General features: G+C 40.4%; 1 protein-coding gene across 3 annotated transcripts; it reads left to right on the top strand.

The window, feature by feature from the left end:
* Positions 1-4930: 4930 nt before the first annotated feature.
* LOC143125812 (uncharacterized) lies at positions 4931-9703 on the top strand. Of its 3 annotated transcripts, none has more exons than XM_076287559.1 (7): positions 6714-6772; positions 7020-7551; positions 7737-8093; positions 8232-8567; positions 8955-9071; positions 9165-9223; positions 9332-9703. In XM_076287559.1, exons 2-7 carry the CDS (start codon positions 7350-7352, stop codon positions 9341-9343), a joined length of 1083 nt encoding a protein of 360 aa, XP_076143674.1. In that variant the 5' UTR covers positions 6714-6772; positions 7020-7349; the 3' UTR covers positions 9344-9703. The 3 variants fall into 3 exon arrangements, 2 of the variants coding, with proteins under 2 accessions (XP_076143674.1, XP_076143673.1); XM_076287558.1 differs by having other exon boundaries at positions 9328-9703; XR_012987322.1 differs by lacking the exons at positions 7737-8093; positions 8232-8567; positions 8955-9071; positions 9165-9223; positions 9332-9703 and adding exons at positions 4931-5090; positions 5377-5718; positions 5854-6177; positions 6519-6631 and having other exon boundaries at positions 6717-6772; positions 7020-7439.
* Positions 9704-24382: the final 14679 nt, after the last annotated feature.

Raw genomic sequence — 24382 nt, 5'->3', positions numbered from 1 at the left:
GATAGGTATAAATGGGATTGGGACAGCACTTAACGATGTTTAAGACGTTGCTGATACGTGCACCATGCACGTGTGTCGTGCAGTTGTTTACCTTTGTAATTTGCGGATTTCCCTATGGTTTCCGCGGTAAACGTCACAACGCTTTGAATTGTGGGTAGTTCCCTTTGATGAAGTCTGCATCGATTCAGACTCACGGAAAGGGCTCGGTAAGTGTGTACTACTCAAACCCTCACACCCTTTGAAATTCAACATTGGGACAGCCCTAAGCCCCTACGAATTTCCGGACTTTGGGATTGGCCCAGTGAGTCCTAGCCGCTCATTCTGTGTGTGGATATGGACTGCAAGGGCCGTATTTTCACAAGCCCTCAAACTTTTGGTTGCCCTTAAACGATCCACTACAGTATGTTATCAGCAACAAATGATCCAGTGAGTATTTAATGTGTTACAAACTTTTAACTTAACTGTCAGCAATTGTACACAGTTTCAAGCCCATAAAAATGTTGGTCACCTTCAGCGAACATCTCCTGGCGATCCGCTAGCTGCCCATCCTGGAGTACACTGTAAAATAAATCAGTCTCTGTAGGCAGTAAGGCTCTGAAAACTGGAAACAAATAAAGTGGGGCAGCCTGTTCCCCAAACAAAAAAAGGAAACAATGTGTGGAGTTTCTCTGGAAATACTGAAGGGAGGGGTGTTGTTTGACTCCTTTACTATACATACTTATGAGCAAATAAGTACAAATAATGTACTGCTGGCATATACTGCTCTTTCTCTCTTGCAATAACCTACTACATGTCAGTTTTTTTTGGCCTCTTTCTTACTGAGGTGAGGATGGTTTGTAGTGCAAATTTATTCAATGTATTATATCATAGAGATATTACTTATTGCACATTGTTTTTTTCGTTTTTTTTGGGGGCTTTTTATGCCTTTAATTGGATAGGACAGTGGAGATTGACAGGAAGTGAGTGGGAGAGAGAGTCGGGGTGGGATCCGGAAAGGACCACGGGGCGGGAATCGAACCCGGGTCGCCGGCGTACGGTGCAGGTGCCCCAGCCAGTTGCGCCACGGCTGGGGCCACTTATTGCACATTGTTGCAGACAACTGGATGTGAATATCTTGTTTTATTCTAATTTACCCAAATCATGTGGGGGGCCACATGAAACATGCTGCTGGTGGGCCTGATCTGGTCCCCGGGCCCGGGTTTGACATCCCTGTGCTATACTTTACGACTTATCAGGACTTCAATGCCCCTACAGGGCATTCTGTAATATGACAACATAATAATGAGCGACAGCATGGCATGTAATGCCTGTAACTTTAATACTGCTGTCATGATCTTTGATGACAATTAATTGTATATTGGTATATGTTTTGGGTCTTTTGCTTTTACATAGTGACAGGAAGTAGAGTTTAGATTCTCTGCCCGAGCCCGAGCCCGCGGGCCGGGTCGGGCCGATATTTCCAGCCACTATCCTCGGGCCGGGCCGGGCCGGGTCCTTGATCAAGCATTTTTTTTTTTTTTTAAATCATTAGCCTACTTGGGTAGGGAGCTAAAGCTATGCCATAGTCAGACTCAGAAATATTATATATTTAACAAAGTAGGCCTAAGTAACAAGTGTATACAAAGTTATACAAGTTAGGCTCTGAGTTACAAAATGTCATTTGTAATGTCATCTGCGCAACACGTATCATGCGCAGCTTCTCCACTCGCACGCATCACACCGGGCCTGCTGTGCTGTATTGTAAGTGCAACGTGAAGCTTGAAGATGTAAAGAAAAAAATGAAAACAGGAGAAATAACTTCGAGCAAGTTTGGAGAAAAAGTCGGAGGTAGGCTATGCATTTGTCAGGTATGCTTTGTTGCGTGCATTAAGTGCGCACGATGTTCACCTATGACAGCAAAAAGACTTTAAGATGAACATGAAGCAGGCTTGCCATGGCAGAAATAATGATAGCCAGCCTTCAATATCCTCTTTTGGACATACTTTTACGTTGTAAGTGGCTTACGTTTCTTCATTCGGATTCATTTGCAATCCATTCCATTCTGAATAAACAAACATAGTTTAGCATTCTTCATTATTGCATTATTCATTATTATACAACAATTGGGTTCCATGGAACTATTTATTTGTTTCTGATTGGCCGAGAGATGTTCCATGAGTTGGAATATCCCTGGACATTTCAACTCAGACTTTGCACAGCTAATAATAAATCACTCCGCGACACAATGTTCTCATCCCAGCTCTCCACTATTTTAAGCAATGGGTTACTCCTTAGCAAACCATAACAAAACAGTGCTTCACCACATCTGTGGATTAAGCCACACAGTCAACTTAATGTAAGTAAGATAAACGAGGATGCTAATTGTTCTCAGCATTGCCAGCATTGTGTATAATATGATTGTCACTTGGAGGAGATTTGTAGATAACTAACGTTAGCATAGTTAGCTAACCGCTGCTAACGTGCTAGCATCGTCACGTCAGGCTGTGCACAGTAGTGTAACATTTATTCACCATAAATTAATAAAGTTGAGTGGTTCTGCAATGTAGGCTATGTTTCCGTTTTTTTGCAGTACCATGTCCCTTACATGACATGGCCCAGTGTCCTTGTAACATGCATGCAGCAAACCTAGATATGAATGTGATTTCAGCCCAACTTTCAACATTTCTTTCAAGAAGACACGTAAACCACAAAGACCCATAACGGGGGATTTGGAATGTTGGTTACCTAGCAACCAAGACGCTGTCTATTGAAAAGGGAACTATTTTTTGATGCGTAAGAACAATGTCGAAATTAACATTTTTAAACAATGTTGGGGTGTTTTCAGATTATTTAGTTTGTGGTAGAATTGTTGTATAAAAGCAATATAGCACTCGTGATCGTGGGATTGGTCATGGATATTCCCACGGCTGTTGTTGCCTGCGCCACTCGGCCTCCGGCCTCGTGGCTACGGCCGAACAACACCCGTGGGAATATCCATGACCAACCCCACTCTCACTCGTGCTATATTGCTTAAATATAATTCTAAACGGATTTCTGTAGCTCAAACAGCTCGGAATTGTAGTTGAGAACGTCAGTTATAATGGCCCACGTATTTAAAAAAATGTCGGGTTTAAATCGGGCTCGGGCTCATAATTACAGTTAATGTGTCGGGCCGGGTCGGGCTCGGGCACAATGTTCACGGGCTCGGGTAGGGTCGGGCTTGATTTTTTGGGCCCGATCTAAGCTCTAACAGGAAGTGAGTGAAGAGAGAGCTTTCCAACAATTAATTCTTATCCATAACTTGGCTGGTAATTACAGATTTGACGTTGACATGAGCACGTTCCACAAGACTACATCAACCTTAGAGTATTCTCCCTGACCGATCTCTTCCTCAACTCTCAGCATAGTGTTGAATATTTAAATCAGAAGGGTTTGTTTATGATGTTTTAATGCGTAACACTTCTAGTAACTGCCTTAGATCTGTGTAGCACCAAGACTCAACAGGAAGCTACACTATGGTATTTTGTCATTGCTGTTGAAGCGCGGTTTTGCCTGTTTACATTTCACACACTATATGCTTCACATAAGTGAACACACATCATGGAGTGTAACATACCTCATGTTAAAATCATCATCTTCAGCATGTTTATGGCAGTTTGGGATGTGGGAGGTAACAGTAGTCATAGTCATAGGAATAGTCATAATAATACAAATAGATACACATTTTAGTAGCTAGACAATATTTTGATTATTAAAGTGTTTCCTTTTAGATTTAAAGGGCATTTGTGTTATATACATTTCATCAGTGTATTACTGTGATCATTATTTCCAACTCTAGTGACAGTTTGGAACACAGGATGTAAGTAGTGTCTGATTGAATGATCATTACTAAGGAATTTTACAAATGGTTTCATATCATAGCTATGCTGATAACAAACAAATTTACTTAGCTTTGCTGCAAAATGACTATTGTCCCATTGAATCTCTTGAGGCCAACGGACGTGAAGTGCGTCTAAATTCACACTAATTTTTCTCTCTGGAATTGCTCACAGAGGACTCATCACACATTAACTTTGCATCTACCTGGAATTTAATCATATTTGCATTCTGCATACAGCACTGTGTCCATCTTCACACCCATTCTTCTCGTTGAATACCTCACACTCTTAACTCAAATTGACAAACTATGAAAATATACAGCAGCCCTTACAGCAGAACTTACCGAATATGAAGCATGCCTCTGTACAATAAATCGTTCCTGAGTAGTCCAGATTTGGATTGGCAGCAAATGTCTACAATGTATATGGTCTCCAACTTAAAATTATAATGTAGCATCCCAAAATAATGAAATTTTTTTCTATATGAAACAATCAAAAGTTGGTCCCAGCATGCAAAGATCAACTGTGCTTTTGGATACATGATGTATGCACATATTTAAGCACAGGTTATTTCAGGTCACAAAGGCAGACAGAGGAGTATAAGGGTTAGGGTTGAGGAGTATAAGGCACATTCTTCATCCAATGGTTCAGTGAAAAGACTTAAGTGAATACAACGAAAAATGAATAAAAATTATATTGCCAGATTCCAGACAATCACACCTACACAAAGGGACATTCCTACTGGCATGCTTCCTGGTGACATGAATGCAAAAACATGAAAACATTCATGAGATATCCTTTCAACATTTCCTTAATATAAAGGCTGATAGAAGAAATATGCCAATAGTATCACATCATACTTTCCCAGATATGGGTAGAATAGACTGTCCAGAAAATAACAAGATATAGTATGTATAGACGGCTCTTACAATGACCAAGATAAGTGCTTAAAGGTATAGGTAGTACAATTACACTGAAAAGAGCCTAGACCCCAAAGGGTTAATACTTAACACTTCTTGGAACTGCCTTCTGAGTCTGATCTTCAGATTCTTCAGATCTGTGCGGCAGTGAGATGCAACAGGAAGTTACACAATGGTTTTGTGTCATTGTTGTTCAGAGGGGGTTTTGTCTGGCCATATTTCACACACTTTATGCTTCACATATAGTGAACACACATCATGGAGTGTAGAATCATGATATTCAGCATTTTTATGACAGTCTGGGATGTGGGAGGTAAGTAAAGTATGATGGAATAATAATAGTCATAATAATACTAATAGATACTTTTCTAATAGCTGGAAATTATTCAGATATTGTTGAAGTGCTTCATTCTAGATTCATATAGTATTTGTGTTGTATATTTCAGCAGTGCATTACTGTGATCATTATTTCCAGCTCCAATGGCAGTTTGGAAAACAAACTAAGTGATGTCGGACTGAATGATCATTACAAAGGAATTTTACAAATAATTTTAGCCATTCAAGATTTTCACAGTGTCTTAATATATTATTATTTCCAGCTCCTGTAGAAACTGAGTGTGTCTCTCAGCCTACACCTGTGATGAAGGCTAAGACCGGCACTGCTGTCACGTTGGAATGCTTTGTATCAGAAGAAAAACAGCATGATCCTATAGTTTGGTACAAGCAAAGTGTTGGGCAGATGCCACGTGTGTTAGGAACAACTCAGCAATTTCTGTCTCCCATACTCTATGGTGAATTCAACAATAGCCGTTACAGCATACGCAAAGGATCATTCCATCTGTCTATTTCAAAGATTCACTCATCTGATGAGGCTTCTTACCTCTGTGGAGTCAGTGCTTTCAACAATATATTTGGCAATGGAACATATTTGTTTGTGGAAGGTACCACCAATACTTCATTTCTGTACACTTTTACTGTTTCTACTACTGAAATATTGTCATGACATTAACATCACATTGAAAGCTTCCAAAATATATGTTATGCATTTATGTTTGTGTGTGTGCGTGTGTCAAAAGATCAGCAGAGGTCCACCATTACAGAAGTGATCCAGGCCGCACTATTAGGTCCAGTTCACCCGGGAGATTCAGAGACACTGGTGTGTGTGGTGCTGGCTGAGAGCAGAACTGAATATCTCAGAGTGTTCTGGTTCAGACCCGCTTCAGGAGGTTCCCATCCAGGGGTCATTTACACCAACAAGAGCTGGACTGGGCCGTGTGAGGGTCGCTGTGTCTACAGTCTCCCAAAGAAGGACGTCAACATCTCTGATGCTGGAACCTACTACTGTGGCATAGTCACAAGTGGACACATACTGTTTGGAAATGGAACATCAATTGTGATTGGTAGGTTATTGTTCATTTAACCGTACTAATAAATGGTGACATAAAGAGATATTTTTAAGTGTAAAGTTGTTGCTCATTTATAGCGATGATTGGGTCTTTTTAAAGTATAGGTTTTATATGGCCATGAAGATTTCAGGGCTTTTTTTAGCTCTGCAAGGCCCAGTTAAATTTAACAAAATAATTTTATAAAAAGAACATGTCAGCCAATAGCGCAGTATCTCACATCATCTTAACATACCAACATAACATATCTGAACCAAATGTCCATCCCAATTAAATAACATGTTTGTTGCTTCAGTACCGTAAATACAATTGAAATAGTTGTTCTGGCTCATTTACAGCGAAACCAGTAGATCTAGTTCTGGTTGGTTTGGTTGTGGCTTTGGGTTGCTGTGTCGCATTGATGCTTCTTCTGGTTTGGTTGAATTGCCAGAGAAGAGTTACAACTGTCAGAGTAAGCATTATATTCCCTCATGTTGTAATATTGTTGTAATACTGATTAGCTGTGTTTGATGAGTTTGTGTCTGCTTGGATGACAGTGAGAGACTTGCAGCATGTTAGAGATGGCAACTCTAATAGCACACAAAGAAAGGAGGTAAGGAGTATTACATTTTTGTCCATATCAAAGAATTATGTTTTTATTTTTATATAGCAGACAGCACACAATGAATATTTGTATATGATATGTAAAATGTATTAAAATCGAGGAATGAGTAGAAATGACTGTCACCATTTTTTTCTATATTCAACATTAACTTAAAGGATGACAAATTGTTTTAATGTTCTTTATTTCTTCCTTTAATATATTATTATGTGATTAACACCTTTATTCGCTCCCATAGGCTGGGGCTGCTGAGGGCCTGAACTAGGCAGCGTTGAGCTTCTCTAAGAAGGAGCCCAGGGGCAGGAGAGCTAAGAGAGAACTGCCACCAGACGTTGTTTATGCTGCTGTCCATCTCTGACCTCTCAGTCCTGCTCACATGCAATGTTATACTCAACAGCAACTGTAGTCAGTTTGTAAAAAAAAGGAAATAAAAAAAATCTAATTCTATGTGTTGTGCAGTGCACTTACATTTCACAAAACTATGTCTGCTCATGTCTTAATTAAATAAAAAACAGAAAAAAGAATATAGAGATAGATAGATAGATACTTTATTGATCCCCAAGGGGAAATGCAACTACATTCTGAGAAAACACTTAGTGAGAAAACACTTCCTCAAACTGATCTTAAAAGAAGAGGAGGAGTATTGTGGCTGAAAAGGTGTCTGAAAAACACATCATCACATAAAGACACTGCTACTCGAGGGGAGAACTACAAGTGGGGCAGTATGAACGGGTTGCTCGTGTCCTGTTTTGTTCTAGTGCATATTACCGGTAAGTCTGACTATCATCATGGATTTAAAGGAAGCTGGCTATTTTAGATGTAATACATACAACTTAATACATGAATTACAGTCTACAGAAATGCATTTATTAAATATCAATTTTCATGTTCAATTTTATGTATAAATGCTGATGATTACTATTGCATTATTATAATAATTGTATGCTATTTCCAGATGTAGTTACTGGGTCTGTGGTCTCTCAGCCTGACCGAGTAATCATCTCAAAGCCAGGTGACAATGTCACGGTGAAATGTATCACACCAAAAGACTACAGTCTGTATCTCTTTTGGTATCAGCAGAGAATGGGACAGATGTTGAGGATCATGTGTATGGCAGGGTTACATACTGAGCCCCAGTATTACAATGAGTTTGAAATCTCACACTTCTCAGTTGAGCAAATGGATGGAACCTTTAATCTGAAAATCAGAAACAGCACTTGGTCAGACGAAGCCATATATTACTGCGCCAGGAGAAAAACATACGGGGACGGGGACTTGGACTTTGGAGAAGGAACTTTTGTAAGAATAAAAGGTATTTTCAGTTGAGTTGATATTGCTGCAAATACGTGGAATTGAGTCTCAAGCAAATGCTGAATATGTGTAGCTTTTGATACTATATAGGCCTACTGAACCAGAAACAAAAATATTTAATTGTGTTCTACTGCAATAGATGACACACAGCTGACCCACAACACAGTGGCAGTGATCGAAAGCCCGACCTCAGACTCAACTCATCCAGCACACTCTGAACCTCTTCAGTGTGCAGCAGTCAGAGAGACCAGAACAGAAGAGTTCAGTTTGTTCTGGTTCGGACCAGCTACAAGAGAATCCCGAACAGGACTTATTTCTACCTACAGAAACAGCAGCAGTACTTGTGAGACTAGATCCTTGCTGAGCTGTATGCATGAGCTAACCACAAGCAATGACAGCAATGCTGCAACCTGCTACTGTGCTGTGCAGAATTGTGGACAAATATTGTTTGGGAATGAAACAGCAAGTCAAACCAGTAAGTTATTCAACTGTTTCTCAATATATGATGTCCATGGTTAATAATTACAATTGTATACTGCTCAAAAAAATTAAGGGAACACTTCAATCATACACTGGATCGGTACTCTGACACTGTTTGGTTCTGAGCACAAGTAAAACTTTTGAGGCGAGTGTTTTATTTTGCAAGAACTGTTAAACATTCTGTGAATGTAGTTTGAGAATGGAGAAAAGGGTGGAAGGTTTCAAAAAATGTCTTTTAGCAATTGTAGAAAAAACTGTAAGTGTTCCCTTAATTTTTTTGAGCAGTATATAAATCTACTTGAGTCTATTTTTCATGGAACCATTTTTCACTCTGAGTGTTACTCACCAAGCACATTTTTACACATTTTGATTTATTTTACAGAAGGTTCTGTGGACTACATCATTCATGCACTTGGGGGGACAATATGCCTCTGTGCCATGCTGGACATTTTTTTAATTTATTTGTATTGCAAAAAGAAAGCATGTTTGAACTGTCAAGGTATTCTTCAACTTATTGTTTTAACATAATTGGATAGATTGTCCAGCTGTGATCGGCAGTCTAACTTCAAACAATTGTTGCTTTAATTAATAGGACAATCTTCTATGCATGTCCAGGCAAACACATTGTTGGGCAGAGAAGCCTCTGATCAGGTGAAATGACATCATATCTTTGCTGTTCAAGTGGAATAACTCTGCTGACTGGACTGTACTATCAGATTTGGAGATTGAATGATGAATACTTTTTTCTCCCTTAGAAAGACGAGAGTTTAAGTTACGCTGCGCTGCATTTCTCTCAGAGATCAACAGCAGGAAGCCGACAGAGAAGAGAACCCCCACAGCAGAGTGTGTATTCTGATGTCCGAGGCTAGCAATGCTAAACACACTCTTGTAGAATATTCACCACTAGGTCTAAACTAGGTCTTCACATGTTAATCTTGACAAAAATTCCAAGTTATTGGAATAGGCAGGCTGACTAATTGTGACAATTTAGTGTTGAATAATATATAACATTGATTAGGCAGCCATCTGATTTTTATTATTATCTATATTTCACTGAAATTTCTTTGGAATGTTGGTGTGGTAATATGTTTATTTTCCATTTGCCATTAATAAAGAATTCTTTTAAAATTATATTTCATCTTGGGGTAAATCTTTGGTCCTTAGGCCATTTCCTGGGTAATTTTATTATCTGTGCTTTTAAGCTTTTATCTTGGTCATTATTAGGGCCATCATACACAATATATCTGTTTTCAGGACAATCTAGGCTATCCACTTCTGCGTCATATGATGTGACATTACTTTCATTTTTCTTATAGCAGCCTTTATATCAAGGAAAATATATTGTGTTAGGTAAGAGAATTAATCACAACTCATCGTCAAAGTTCTCATTAAATATGATGGAAAAACTTGAAGTGGATCTTTCATCAGTGATTTTGCTAAATTCACTATCTTGACAGAGACTTTAAGATAATATACTGTATATGTGAGCAAAGGAAATTGGTCCGGCCTCAAACATTGGTTGATTCAAAGCCAACCAAGATCTCAAGCAGCCTGTTCATACTCTTGGAAATGGCTTATACTTATGCAGGGACAGTCTATAGTCTAATATCTAAGTTCAGTGGTGATTGGTGTAGGTTTTTTTCTAGACCAGATTCTAGTACTCCCCAAAGACAACACACACACTTGTGGATAAAGTTTATAATACAAAAATATAATTTATTTCACAGTTCAAAATCATTCAATTCAGATTAAGTTATTTCAATATCAGTATTAAAAGAGATGTATTATGTTGTATCCGTTTACTATTCTATTATGATATTTTATAGGCCTATGTTCTGTTCTAATATTCTATTTATTGTCTTTATATATCCATATACTATTTTATATCTTTATTCTATTTATTATCTAAGTCTAATTGTATTTTTCTTTAAAAAATACTATTAATATATTATCTTAATCTTATATTATATTACCTAATATCTTATCTTATATTAATAATCCAATCTTTTTATATATTATATATTTAATGGGGAGGGGACGGGGGGGCTCTCACAAGGCGAGACTAAAAAAGTAACGGGATGTGGACCAGCACAGTGAAGGTCTTCGTACAGTGCTGGAACGATTTGCAGAAGCAGGATTGCGGCTGCAGAAGGAGAAAAGCGTGTTTGCTGCCAGCCAAGTTAAATTTTTAGGGTTTCATGTGGACAAGGATGGTGTACGGCCGACTATGGAGAAAGTTGAGGCCATTCAGAAGGCGACCTCGCCCCGGAACAAAACAGAGCTTCAATCATTCCTAGGCCTTACCCATTTTTACAGCTGCTTTTTGCCAAACAAGGCCACCATCCTGGAAACACTGCATCGCCTCCTGGATCAGTCTGCACCGTGGCAGTGCTCTGACTCACATGAAAAGGCTTATTCTGCTGCAAAACAACTGCTTCAGGCTGATGCCGCCCTGCTGATGCCCTCAGTCGCTTACCACTGCCCACTGCCATGCGTGAGACTCCACCACCCATGGAGGTACTCTTACTGGAAATGGCACTGAAGCAGGGGTGGAGCTTGAGGGGGTGCGGGGGGTACAGCACGCCCCCGGCCCGGGACCCGCAGGGGCCCGGTGCGAGGGCGCCCCTCCCCCACCTCCGGGTAAGGTGGGACGGGCCTCTCCCACGCCACAAGGCCAGAGGAGCTAAGATCATGCAAACGGTTTCTTTTCAATCATTTTCATCAGAGTGGGACGTATTAGGCTTATAGGTTGCCCCAGTGCCCCAGTCAGTCAGCCACTTCTCCTCATCTACCGGTTGACGGTTTTCTGTTGTTGTTTTTTTAACATTTGTCTCGTGCACCCTCTAGGGGCCACCAGAGTATTATTGCGCATCATAATGGGAAGTGGCAATTCATTGGGTTACATAAACATTTGTAAAAATATATTGTAATATACGTATATTGTATATATAGCACATATACCATGACTTTGTGTGGTACAGTAAATGTTCCTAATGTTATCAAAGTCAGCAAACTGTTGTTGATATTATTTGCCCAGAACGGGCGCAACAGCTTGACTTATTAAACAACTTACTATATTGTTATGCAGGAAATGTTTAAATTACACAACTAGTCTGGGACTCATTTAAATGAGATTGGAACTTGTTCATTATAATTGCATATTATTCTCTTTCTATCACAATTAAGGAGCATAGATTTCCCTATCAATGAGGTGACTCAAAGAGTTTGTGAACATTTACACTACTTGTGACGCAATGGAAAAATATGTTGTCATGCAGTAGAGTAATTAGCAGGAAGTGCATTAGATCAGTTGAACTGTTCACATCAGCACAACACAGTCAGAAGCTTGCTCCGCACAGAAGAAAAGAGACAAATATCTAACATGCAATCGATTGTGTTTTGGGCTTTCATGACGTTTGGGACAAAATGTAAGTAAAAACAAGTAACTTCATTTGTAGTTTTATACACAATAAAAGTATTTTAAAGTTAATGTTGTGGTCCTAAAATTAATAGCAATTGTTCATTTAAGACTATTGAATTGTGTGGGTATATTACATATGCATTCTAACATAACACAACTGAATCTGAATGTATGTGTGTAATAGATGATACAATATTTGTAAGGATTTGTTTTTTCTACTGCTACTGGTGCTCTGCATGCCCATCCTCCTAACTCAGAGAGTGCAGTACAGCTTAGAATATTTGTGATTCCCTTAACACCTTTACTGAACTTCAAATCATTATTTACGCTTGTGTACTCAGGGGTTCTCTTTCATCGCCTACTACTGAATCAACAAATAGGAAGGACTATAAGACTGTTGTGTAGTCCACGAGTCTCCTACATAATCCTGTAACATATGTATTATGTATTTTGTAATATTTAAGCATTTCACTTTTCTAGATGCTATTGGAAAAACATCAGTCCATCTGTGACTCTAAACTGCACCTTTACTCATGACGCTCAGCAGCACATGTTCTGGTATAAACAGAGGCCAGGAGAAATGCCAGTAGTGATGGTCATGGCACAGGCTTTATCAAAGATTGAGTTTCATAGGGGCTTCAAGGCATCTGATTACACAGTAAAGAAGGATAAAGGCATCTTTCATCTCACTATCAAGAGGACTACTCTATCAGATAAAGCATTTTATTTCTATGGACTTACTAAATTCTTCCATGCTGTGTTTGGAAATGGAACTTTTGTAGCATTGACAGGTAAGTTTGGCATAGTGTAATGGCAGTTCTTCATTAAAATCCACATTATGTCCATATTTCCCTTGCTGAATGTTCCACTACTAAAATTTAGCAATTATGTATTGCTTACCATAAATTGTGTCTGTTTTGGTTACAACATTTGCTAAATCAACAAAGTACTTATATTCCCTTTGAAAATATGATGGAGGAAGTCTTTGAAAAGAAGAAGTTGGTAACAGAAGCAAGGGAGCAAGACTGGCAAGCACACACAAGAGATAGGTTTTAGAGACTTTGCTGCAAAGTCAGGCAGAACACATTTATTAGATTTTGATTTTTGAGGACAATCACTCCAAAGAGCTGTAAAGGAGTTGTCTGAGGCTGCTGAAAAGGCAAGCCAATGGTTCTGGCTGAGGCGCTCACAGACTCCTTGGGATCATGCTATGACCTGAATTTTCTTAGAAAAATAAAATGTGAAATCTTGCCACTGTGTTTCTGGAGTGGCACTGTCTTGTTGATGTATCAGTTTGTCATGTCCCAACACATCTTGAGTATGGAGGACGGGGGGTTTGGGACATCAGACACCATTGTTTAGCCTTCTGGAAGTGTTGTGGGCCTAATTCAACGCAACACTGATGAAGGAAGTTACCCGTTCTGTTTCGATTCTATGGTTAGGCATTCAGGCTACTGGTAGCACATATACAGTAGCATGAATGCACTCCCAGGTACAATGTGTTTGTGAATGCCACAGTGTGCATTGTCGTTAAATGCTGCGCCATGCTGTGTATAGTGAAATAGGCTTGGTGTTGATAATCCACTGTGGAAAATCCCCTACCTCTAGCACAAGAAATGTCTATTTTAATCTAAGTTGTTTAATGTGAATCAGTTTTCAACAAGGATGTAACAATTTACAAATGACTACAGATCACAGAAATCACAGACTGGACTTTACAGCAGAGATCCAAACCTCAGTACCAGAACCAGTTCACCCAGAAGACCGAATGACCCTGGAGTGCACTGTACTTACTGAGACCAGAACCGAAGAGCTGAGTGTGTTCTGGTTCAGACTCACTTCAGCAGTTTCCCGTCCTGTGAGTATTTACATCCAGAAGAACTGCAGCAGTGAGTCTGAGTCTGGTTCTCACACTCAGAGATGTGTCTGTAACAATAGGATTGTTTATTTAAGTACTGTTGTACGGGGGACTGATTTAGAGGTTACACCGCACACGCGGAGCAGTTCGGATAACGTTACTAAGTCAGAGAGTTGATGACTGCACACCAATAAACTTCAAGTAAGCAAGACTGCTTTAATCGTCCATTATGTATAGTCTAGATAGAGACAGAACATAATGAAACATGGTGGCAGTGGTGTGCACGTCGGAAATTGTCAGAATTAATTAACTAGGACAAGTGAAAGTTTAGCTAGCGATGGAAGGGCTGAAACCCCCGGGAACGTTGGTTTTGGACTCCAACAACTTGGCGAAGTCATGGAAAAGTTGGAAGGAGGAGTTCACACTGTACATGGACCTTACCATGCCAGACGCCGAAGACACCACAAAAGTCAAGCTATTCAACTATCTCATCGGAGAAAAAGGCAGAGAACTTTGGGCAACTTTGCCGAGTGCTAGCCCTTCAACGAGGACCACAGTGAGTTCAATGATCAAGCAGTTTGACGAGTACTGCAACCCCAAGGTAAACGAAACTGTGGAAAGATACCGATTCTTCACGAGGAACCAAGGAGTGGATGAAAATGTGGACAGCTATGTCACTGACTTGAAAACTCTTGCTAGCAGTTGCAATTTTGGGGACATTAGAGATTCACTGATTAGAGACCGACTTGTGTGTGGTACAAATAGCTCAGCGCTGAGGGAGAGATTGCTCAGGGAAGAGAAGCTGACTCTTGATACATGCCTGCACATTTGTAGAGCTACAGAGCTGTCTAGGGAGAATAGCAGAACACTGCAAGGACAGACAGTGGAGGAGGTACATGCACTAAAACAGGCAGAAGAGAGAAAAAAAGACAATGAGATACTGTGCAAGTTTTGTGGTAGAACACACGAGAGGAATAAGAAAAAATGCCCAGCTTTTGGAAAAAAGTGTAAGAAGTGTGGAAAAGAAAATCATTTTGCAGCTCAGTGCAGATCGAGACAAGAGATCAGTAGGAAAACTAAGAAAGTGCATGCAGTTACAGAGCAGACTAGTGACAGTGACTCATATGAGGATGTCAACTGTATAACTGAAGTAAATAGAGAGGATGAAACTGTAAACCAGGTTAAAGACAGCCACAGTCAGGGCCAGCAGCTCTTTGCAGGAATGAAGATAGGGGAAAAGTTAGTTAACTTCCAGATAGACTGTGGGGCCACCTGTTATATCATCCCCATCGACCTACTAAACCCAGATACACAGTTAGAGCACACTGAGAAAGTGCTAGTGATGTATAACAAGACCAAGTTGACTCCTCTGGGTACATGTAAGGTTAAGGTCAGAAACCCAAGAAACAACAAGCTATACAGATTAGAGTTTCAAGTGGTTAACCAGAATAGCAGAATCCCTTTACTGGGCAGAAAAGCCAGCGAGGCAATGAAGTTGATAAAAGTACAGTACGAGAACATTCTGGCTATAGACAGCATAGTGAAGAAAGAGCCGAGCCCAGTGACAAAGGGAGAACACGTGACCATGGACAAAATAAAGGAAGAGTTTGAGGATGTGTTCACCGGAGATGGCTGCATGGAGGGTGAATATAAAATAGAGATAGATGACAGAGTACCACCAGTGAAACTGCCAAAACGCAGAGTGCCTGTAGCTATGATGACACCTTTACAAGAGGAACTCAAAGATCTAGAGAGAAGAGGGATAATCACACCAGTGGAACGCAGCACTGACTGGATCAGTAGCATGGTCGCAGTGAGAAAACCTAATGGGAAGCTGAGGATCTGTATAGACCCAAAACCTCTGAATCGGGCACTAAAAAGAAGTCACTATCCACTCCCAACTATAGATGACATCCTGCCGGAGATGTCAAAGGCAAAGGTGTTCACAGTCTGCGAAGTGAAGCAAGGCTTCTGGCACGTCAAACTAGAAGAAGAGTCGAGCTACCTCACCACATTCGCCACCCCATTTGGTCGCTTCCGCTTCCAATGGGAATAAGCCCAGCACCGGAAGTGTTCCAAAGAAAGCTCATGCAGGCCCTGGAGGGCCTCCCAGGAGTCTACATCATAGCAGATGATGTGTTAATCACGGGGGAAGGAGCAACACAAGAGGAGGCAGAAAAGGACCATGACGAGAAAGTCAGAATCTTTCTAAGCAGGTGCAGAGAGCGCAACATCAAGCTGAACGCGGACAAATTTAAGCTCAGACAAAAAGAGGTACCCTACATAGGTCATCTGCTCACGGCCGATGGACTGAGGATTGACCCGGAGAAAGTACGGGCAATCAGAGAGATGCCAAGGCCAACAGACGTAAAAGGGGTACAGAGACTAGTTGGGATGGTCAACTATATTTCTAAGTTCTATGACCACCTCTCAGATGACTGTGAGATTCTGAGACAACTCACGCGCAAGGAGAACATGTGGGAATGGACAGACATCCAAGAAGGGGCGTTTCAAAGGCTGTAAGACAAAATCGCTGAAGCACCAGTCCTACAGTACTACAACAAGGAAGAGGAGTTGACACTTCAGTGTGATGCATCTGACACAGGACTGGGGGCCGCCCTGACACAGAAAGGTAAACCGGTAGCATTTGGCAGTAGGGCACTCACACCAACTGAAAAGGGCTATGCCCAAATAGAGAAAGAATGTTTAGCCATTGTGTTTGGGATGGAAAAGTTCCATCAGTATACTTATGGTAGAGAGGTCACAGTACAAAGTGACCACAAGCCTCTAGAGAATACAGTATACACAGCAAGCCCTTACTTAGTGCACCTAAGAGACTGCAGAGAATGCTACTCAGGCTGCAGCAGTATGATATTAGTGTGACCTATGTTCCAGGCAGGGATATGTTACTTGCAGACACGCTGAGTAGAGCATACTTACCAGAGAGCACTAGGGGAGAGAGTGAGACAGATATAGAGACTGTAAACATGGTCAGCTACCTACCCATTTCAGCAGAGAGGCTGAGTGCCATCAGGGCTGCAACAAAAGATGACACAAAGTTACAGAGTGTGGCAAATAGAATACTGTCAGGGTGGCCCAAGAGAAAACAGGACTTACCAAGTGACATCAGGCACTACCACACCTTCCAAGATGAACTGAGTTTCCAGGATGGCATAGTGTTCCGAGGGGACAGAGCCGTGATACCTGACGCACTCAGGGTGGACATCACTCACAGGATCCACTCCTCTCACCTAGGAGTAGAAGGATGTCTGAGGCGAGCGAGGGAGTGTGTATACTGGCTTGGAATGAATGAGGAGATCAAGACCTTCATCTCCAAATGCGACATATGTAGGTCAGTGGACCCAAGGCAACAAAGAGAGACACTACACCCACATGACATGGCAAGCAGACCCTGGGCCAAAGTAGGAACAGACCTTTTCTCCTTTCACAATAAAGACTATCTGATAACAGTAGATTATTATTCAAACTTTTGGGAGGTCGATTATCTACCTGACACTAAAAGTAACACAGTGATCAAAAAACTCAAGGCCCACTTTGCCCGACAGGGGATTCCGGACATTGTTATCTCAGATAACGGACCCCAATATGCATCACTAGAGTTTCAGCACTTCAGCCAAAAGTGGGGCTTTGAACACAGGACACCGTCGCCGGGATACCCGCAGAGTAACGGGAAGGCGGAGTCAGCGGTGAAGACAGCCAAGCGCCTGATGCTGAAGGCTGCAGCAGCGAGACAGGATCCGTACTTGGCCATGCTGGATCATCGCAACACACCGAGCCAGGGCCTCAACACAAGCCCGGCACAGAGACTCCTAAGCAGGAGGACCAGGACCCTGCTTCCCAAAAAGGACACTCTGCTGAAGCCAGAGGTAACACACAACGAACAGGGACTAAATTACAACAGACAGAGACAGGAAAAGTACTACAACCGCACAGCAAAAGACATGGACACTCTGGAAAGAGGGGACAGTGTGAGAGTACAGCCCTGTGACACACACAAGGGCTGGAGACCAGCGAAAGTGGTCCAACAGGTGAGCCATAGATCATATGAGGTGGAGTTAGAGCCAGGAGGTGTTTTGAGACGAAATCGCCGCCACCTCAGACACAATCTCACCAAGCGCACACTAACACAAAACACACCCACACCAACAGTGACTGAGGTGGCCATACCACCAGGTGGCCCAGCGAACCAAGAGACGGTCACCAGGTCAGGTCGACAAGTTGTCAGGCCCCACTACCTGACAGACTATTCTCAGTGATAGAGTGGAGTATGGACTATGAGAAAAAAAAAAAAGATGGAGAAATGGAAATGTGTTGTTTTATACACTTGTTGCACTTGTGGGAAAACTGATGTTTTGAACCTGTTGATTTATTATTGCTTATGTTGTTAGATCTGTTGTCAATGAGCAGAGCATATGGTAAAAGTGTGTTACACTAGAATACCTACATTCAGGGAAAGAGACTAACTTGGAAAAAGAAAAAGAAAGATGTAACAATAGGATTGTTTATTTAAGTACTGTTGTACGGGGGACTGATTTAGAGGTTACACCGCACACGCGGAGCAGTTCGGATAACGTTACTAAGTCAGAGAGTTGATGACTGCACACCAATAAAGTTCAAGTAAGCAAGACTGCTTTAATCGTCCATTATGTATAGTCTAGATAGAGACAGAACATAATGAAACAGTGTCTACAGACTTCCTGTGGGTCACACATCTGATTCTGGAACATTCTATTGCGCTGTGGCCTCATATGGTCAATTACTGTTTGGGAACAGAGTAACGCTGGATAAGAAACAAACCGGTATGTCTTTAACATAAATTAAATCAACACTTGTATTACTTCATTTCAGTTATATGCATTGTATACTGCTTTACTCTAATGTAAACTGCTCAGTGAAATTGTCATATATATATATATATATATATATATATATATATATATATATATATATATATATATATATGACCTACAAGAGTAGGCCAAAAGCTCTTAACAAGCTCTCCCTCTTAGACTCAGTGGATCCTGTGATGGTTAGTTTGACGGCAGCATTGGCCCTGTACATTGTAGTAATAATCCTCCTGGCCATTTTAAGTTGTAAAAGGAGGACATTGTACACATGTACACATAACACATGTAAAGACTGTGAAGGTAAGAAGATTCATACTACATATGCTGCTTTGTGATTGTTAGACTTTTATTTTGACAAGTTGTCGTTGTTCTGTCTTCCACATTCATGAAAGGTTTGGTATGAATGTGGAGTCATGTCTCATGAAACAGTCATGAATGCTTTATGTGCAGTTTATGACAGCTGCTATGAATGTGTTATGAACTCACCCGTCAAGTAAAGTGTTACCGACATTTTCAGTTCTATGAAGTTATGCAAATGCAGTCTTATTAATTCTTATGAGTCTTGAAGTATTGGTGAGATACAGAAGTATACAACTAAATCTCTTCAATTCTCTCACCTGAGCAGGCCTCTCTCTGACCCAGAAGTCTCTCACATCTGAACTGTGCAGTCAGGTATGACAACTTTGTTCATATGAAGTATATGTATATGTATTCACTATTAATTTTAAGATATCAACTTTCACCATTTCATCTGATTGGATATAAACATGACTTGCACATATACTTAATTACTGGTTTTAATAATAATTTAGATGAAACTGGATGACTTGATTTACACAATGGTGGTTTACAAGATCAAGATCCTCAAATTACAAAGAAAATGAGGAAGGAACCAGACCCCTGGCTTCAAGCATGAAAATCTGAAAGGCTGTTCCACAAAGTGCATCTCTCAACATGATACTTCATGAGAGGGCAGGACACTGTAGTCTCATGTTATTGGTTTGTGGGAAATGCATAGAAATGAATGTCAAATAAAGACATCCTATACTGTAAAGACTTTTATTTTTATATCTTTATTTTATTTTTTTTGTGTGTGTTGCCAGATGTATTTGGAGGATGTGATTTACAACATCAAAACTTTTAGGTCTCGGAGGAAGTGTAACCTCTCATTAATTTCAGTTTAATTTCCTGTGACTTTAATAGCATGTTGATATCACTTTAATGTGATGTAAACAGGATGTGTATGATGAACATTGCTGTCTATATCCACCATCCACATTGCTGTATGTCTCACACATTTTGGTTTAACATTTGGGCTATTTAGTCATCATATCATACCGAGAGGAGAGCTAATTCAGTGTTACTATTCTAAATGACCTACTTACAGTATGAGAAGTTTGGTAAATTAGCTTTCAAATGTTTGCACCCAATAATGTAACAAATGACAAGAGGTATTAAAATCAGACCGGTTTCTGTCAGTATAGACTCCGATAAAGGTACATGTATATACACATTATGGCTTTTGTACTGTGTTTTTGCTTTGACTGATATAGCCTTTTTTCATTTGACTTTTGAATCACAGGTTCTTTTGTTACTGTTGTTTGTTATTTGATTGGTATTGTTGTATGACTTTGAACTCAGGGCATTGCTGTAAAAGAGCCAAGGCCGTAGTCATGATGTAAACATTAGGGGGGACCAAATCTGTGGTGGGGTCTGAGGGACCCTCAAACAGAATTTCAATACATTTCCTACCATGCAAAAATATTATTAAAAATCACAAACAAGTCACAAAAACCACAAAATCACAAAAATTAACTTTTGACGGACATAGGAATGGCATGGATGGATTATGATTTCTGACATTACTACTAGCATATGAATGCATTATTTATGTTGAAAGACGTGAAAGAAATCACACAGGCTTGCACAATTCATCATTTAAAATAAAACGTTTCACTTTTGCTATCATTGCGAGAATAGGCTACAATATGGAAAATGTTCCCTTTCAGTCTGATCGGCTCCAAACATGTATGGGATTTCCTTCGCCTGTGCTACACCTTTTCAAGAAGTTTTGTGAAAATTGTACCAGTAGCTTTTGCGATATTGTTACCAGCCCTACCTCACCGCAGTAGGGTGCATTAAATGGAAGCTTTTGATAGCTCACTCCACTAACGAAAAACGGAAAATCACCATGACAAACCACTCAGGGGTGTAGGCTACTCTGGAACCATAGGTCACTAATTTGTGCGTTATTTACGTTTGATTACATTTCAGCTACAGTACGTGTTGGTTTCCTGTAGGCCTAGTATAGCGCTTTATTCTTTATTTATTTTTCTATGTCCGAATATTGGGGGGTACATTTTGGTCATATTTGAATATTGGGGGGGACACGTCCCCCTCAATGTCTATGGTGACTACGGCCCTGAAACCCAGCTAACAATTTATGGTTTCCAAAACGTTCTGGGAACCATAGTTTTTGGTTTCGGAAACGAGCTTAATGCTCAGTTTATTTTGCCTGAATAAATAATGGTTTATGATGAATGGTTGATGATGAATTCCAATTCTGAAAAAAAAAAGAGGGCAGTTTGGAAAGCACAGTGAGATAAAGCTATAGCATATATATGTTACAGGGAAGGTAACAAATACAAGGCTCTCAAGTTTTGAGATCAGCTCAGAGTGAGAGTTTTTGTGGGAGGGTGACAGACAACCAATGGTAATATGTATGCTTTTCGGTATTAGGCTAATTATTAGCCGCTAATAGGTCATTAGACCCTAGAACTGTTTTATCAGCATAAATTGGTGATAAGATGCCATGATGATTAGATATACCGTACAGTATGTTATACTTGATACGGTGCTTTGTTTCTGTCTATCATGATTTTCTACAGACTGCATGAATTAAGGTATCAATACAGACAGCAACGTGATGTGTTAGTAGATGTGTTTAGTCATTCAGTTATTCTTTGGCGTTCCATGCTGTGCATGCATTTGAACTTGAGCACTCATTGTGATGCAGAACATTGTGTGCATCTTGAAACGCAACACATATTATAGGTTACGAGCGTGCGTAACCTGCAAACTACATGTACAAAATGAACGGATCCCTTTGTCGGCTCAACTCTTATTTAATAATCAAATTATACATCGGAGGAAGCACAGAGGAAAAGTTTGCGTGAGAAGAGGCATGTGTGGTGTGAAGGGGGCTTCACATTGTACGCGGCATGCGCTGCACTCGCCGCTAGGTTGCTCTTGGTTGAGGTAATGTCCCAAAGATTTTTGTTGTGGTACCTCCGGGCTCAGCGCAAAAGACCTATGATTTACAGCATGCCGCGGTTAACCGCGGGCACGCGCAAGAGCGGACCAAAAAGACCAGTTCTTGCGGGTGCAAGCCATTGACAATAATGGGTTTCATAGTGCAGCGCTGTCGATTGTGCATACAATGTGAAGTCCCGTTTGAGATGTGTGAGGTCTGTCAATTGTCTCAAAGTTAATGTGTGAGACTTGAGAGCCCTGCAAATAGCTTTAATTGTATTATAACTTAATGGAGGTGCGTCTGCATAAGTAGAGAAAAGACCTTAAAGGTGCACCCCAAACTTGTTTGGAAAATCTATCCCAGAATTAGATAAGAGGACACATACCCTTCTCTTCTTTGTGCGTGCAATAACCCTGTTTGACACCTTTAGCATAGCTTAGCATAACTCACTGGAAGTGGGTTATTTCAGTTAGCCTATTAATGTTACCCTAAATAAATGTTAAGAAATGGAAACATCCCCTCATGAAAAATAAGGAAATTGTTGCAACAAGTATTTGTGCAATGTGCAATTTTGACATACGATATGACTTTTTGTAATACAAAATGTAGATCTCATGGTATATGAACAGATTTGTTTGATGTTACCGATGAAATAATAGTCTTTCTGATTTATGAATATCTGCACAAATATTCCGGTAACACTTAATTTTTAGGGTACATGAATTATCATGAATTAATTCATGATTTATACATTACTTCATTCCTTAAAGCGATGGTTCGGAGTAATTTCACCCTAGGGTCCTTTGCACCATGACCCCGAGCCAAACACCCTCCCAGAACGTGTTTTCCTTTGGTCGAACCCTGGTCGAGTAGCGCTGTCAGAAACGAATGACTCTCTGCAGGCGTAATGGAACCTACTTTTATCTCGTAAATTACCCCACTAATAATGCCCTAAATGGTACGAAACTTCTACAGTAGTACAACTATGTTCTTTACTCATAAAACGAGGCATTGAAAAGTTTGTAAGTACACCAGGAGTTTATTTAAATAACACTTGCCTGATGGATGCTACTATCTGCTACTGCGTCGAAGTTACTTCCGTGATTTGGCCAAGCCCGTAAAAAAGTCCTGGCAGGAAGCATGCATAAGGATGTAGATCCAGGAATGCACTAATATTTTGTTCGTAGTACCAGTTTGCAACAATTATTAGTTGTTGTTGTAAGGGTCCTCTGCCATGTGCTCCTTTGTTTGTTTTGCCATGTGTTTAGTTTTGCCTGTGTCCCATGTGCTTTGTGTTTACCTGCCTGTCACCTGTCTTTGTCTCCGCCCCATCTCCTTATTTGGTCTGTGCTTCATGTCTTGTTAGTTTTCCCTCCGTTTCGGTTTCCACACCTGTTCCCCGTTATTGTCTTGTTGGTCTCGTCCAGTCCTCTGTCTTTCTGTTAATTAGTCTGTTAGTTTAATTATGGTTTCCACCTGTCTTGTTTTACCTTGATCATTGTCCACCTGTGCCCTGTTACCCCTGTGTATGTAAACCCTCTGTCTCCTCTCAGTCTTGGTCGGTTATTAGTCTATGTGGGTTGTGTTTAGAATTAAAGATTCTTGCAATTCAAAGATTCCCTTGCTATACTTTGCCCTGTGTTTGGGTCAAGCTCTCCCCGTGCAACCGTGACAGTTGTAAACACTTCGGAAAAAAATATTAAAAACTGGGATATACCAAAAAACTAGTGATGGGCGAACGAAGCTTTTGAAGCTTCTTCCTGATTATATCGCAAAATGATCCGAAGCATCGAAGAATTCTACACACCCGAACGAAGCTTACAACATGAACATGAGGGACAGAATGGACACATGCATATGCCATGAGATGACTGAAAATTAAATAAATTAATTAGAACTAGGGTATAATGTTTGAATATAGCCTAGTGTGTTCACCGTTTGAATTTACGTGTGTTCAGTTGGTTTTAACAAACTGCAGCAAGAAATGCAGCCGTCTGCTATGTGGCAATATCAATTTACTTTAAATAAATAAAGTGTAGGCCTTATCCAATAAACTGCCATAGCCTACTCATAACCAAGAGGCATTATTTGGGTAGTGTGTTTTAGACCTAAACAGGCCGTTGTTAGAAAAAAATAGTTCATGAACATCCTTTCTTGCCGTAGGTCTACAATAGAGTAGAGGTAACGATGAGGACAATAAATCTGGTGACGTGGGTTCAATCCCCGTGAGTCACTTTACGAGGAATTTTTATTAGGCTTATGACTTCAAAGCTTTGAAAAGTTCTTTAGCAACAATGATTGCTGAGTAACTAAGACACGTAACACAGGTTTTGTTAAATTAGAGCAGCTAGAGAATACAGCAGTGTTGCGGACTGTTGGGTATCAGGGCAGCAGCAAACTTTCGAATCCA

This window comes from Alosa pseudoharengus, unplaced genomic scaffold, assembly GCF_046254945.1.
Source record: "Alosa pseudoharengus isolate Yale_2024_CS ecotype anadromous, Long Island Sound unplaced genomic scaffold, YU_APseudo_1.1 YU_APseudo_1.1_scf_16, whole genome shotgun sequence".
Lineage (NCBI taxonomy): Eukaryota > Metazoa > Chordata > Actinopteri > Clupeiformes > Clupeidae > Alosa > Alosa pseudoharengus.
Note: the sequence above shows the minus strand (reverse complement) of the source record. Positions and strands in the feature narration are given on the sequence as shown.

Excerpts from the sequence above, each read along its gene's own strand:
- LOC143125812 (XM_076287558.1), top strand. The coding sequence starts at position 7,350 with ATGCAACTACATTCTGAGAAAACACTTAGTGAGAAAACACTTCCTCAA. Across the intron at positions 7,552-7,736 it reads TGTTCTAGTGCATATTACCG|ATGTAGTTACTGGGTCTGTG; the intron begins GTAAGTCTGACT and ends TGCTATTTCCAG. Across the intron at positions 9,224-9,327 it reads GCAGAGAAGCCTCTGATCAG|AAAGACGAGAGTTTAAGTTA; the intron begins GTGAAATGACAT and ends TTTCTCCCTTAG.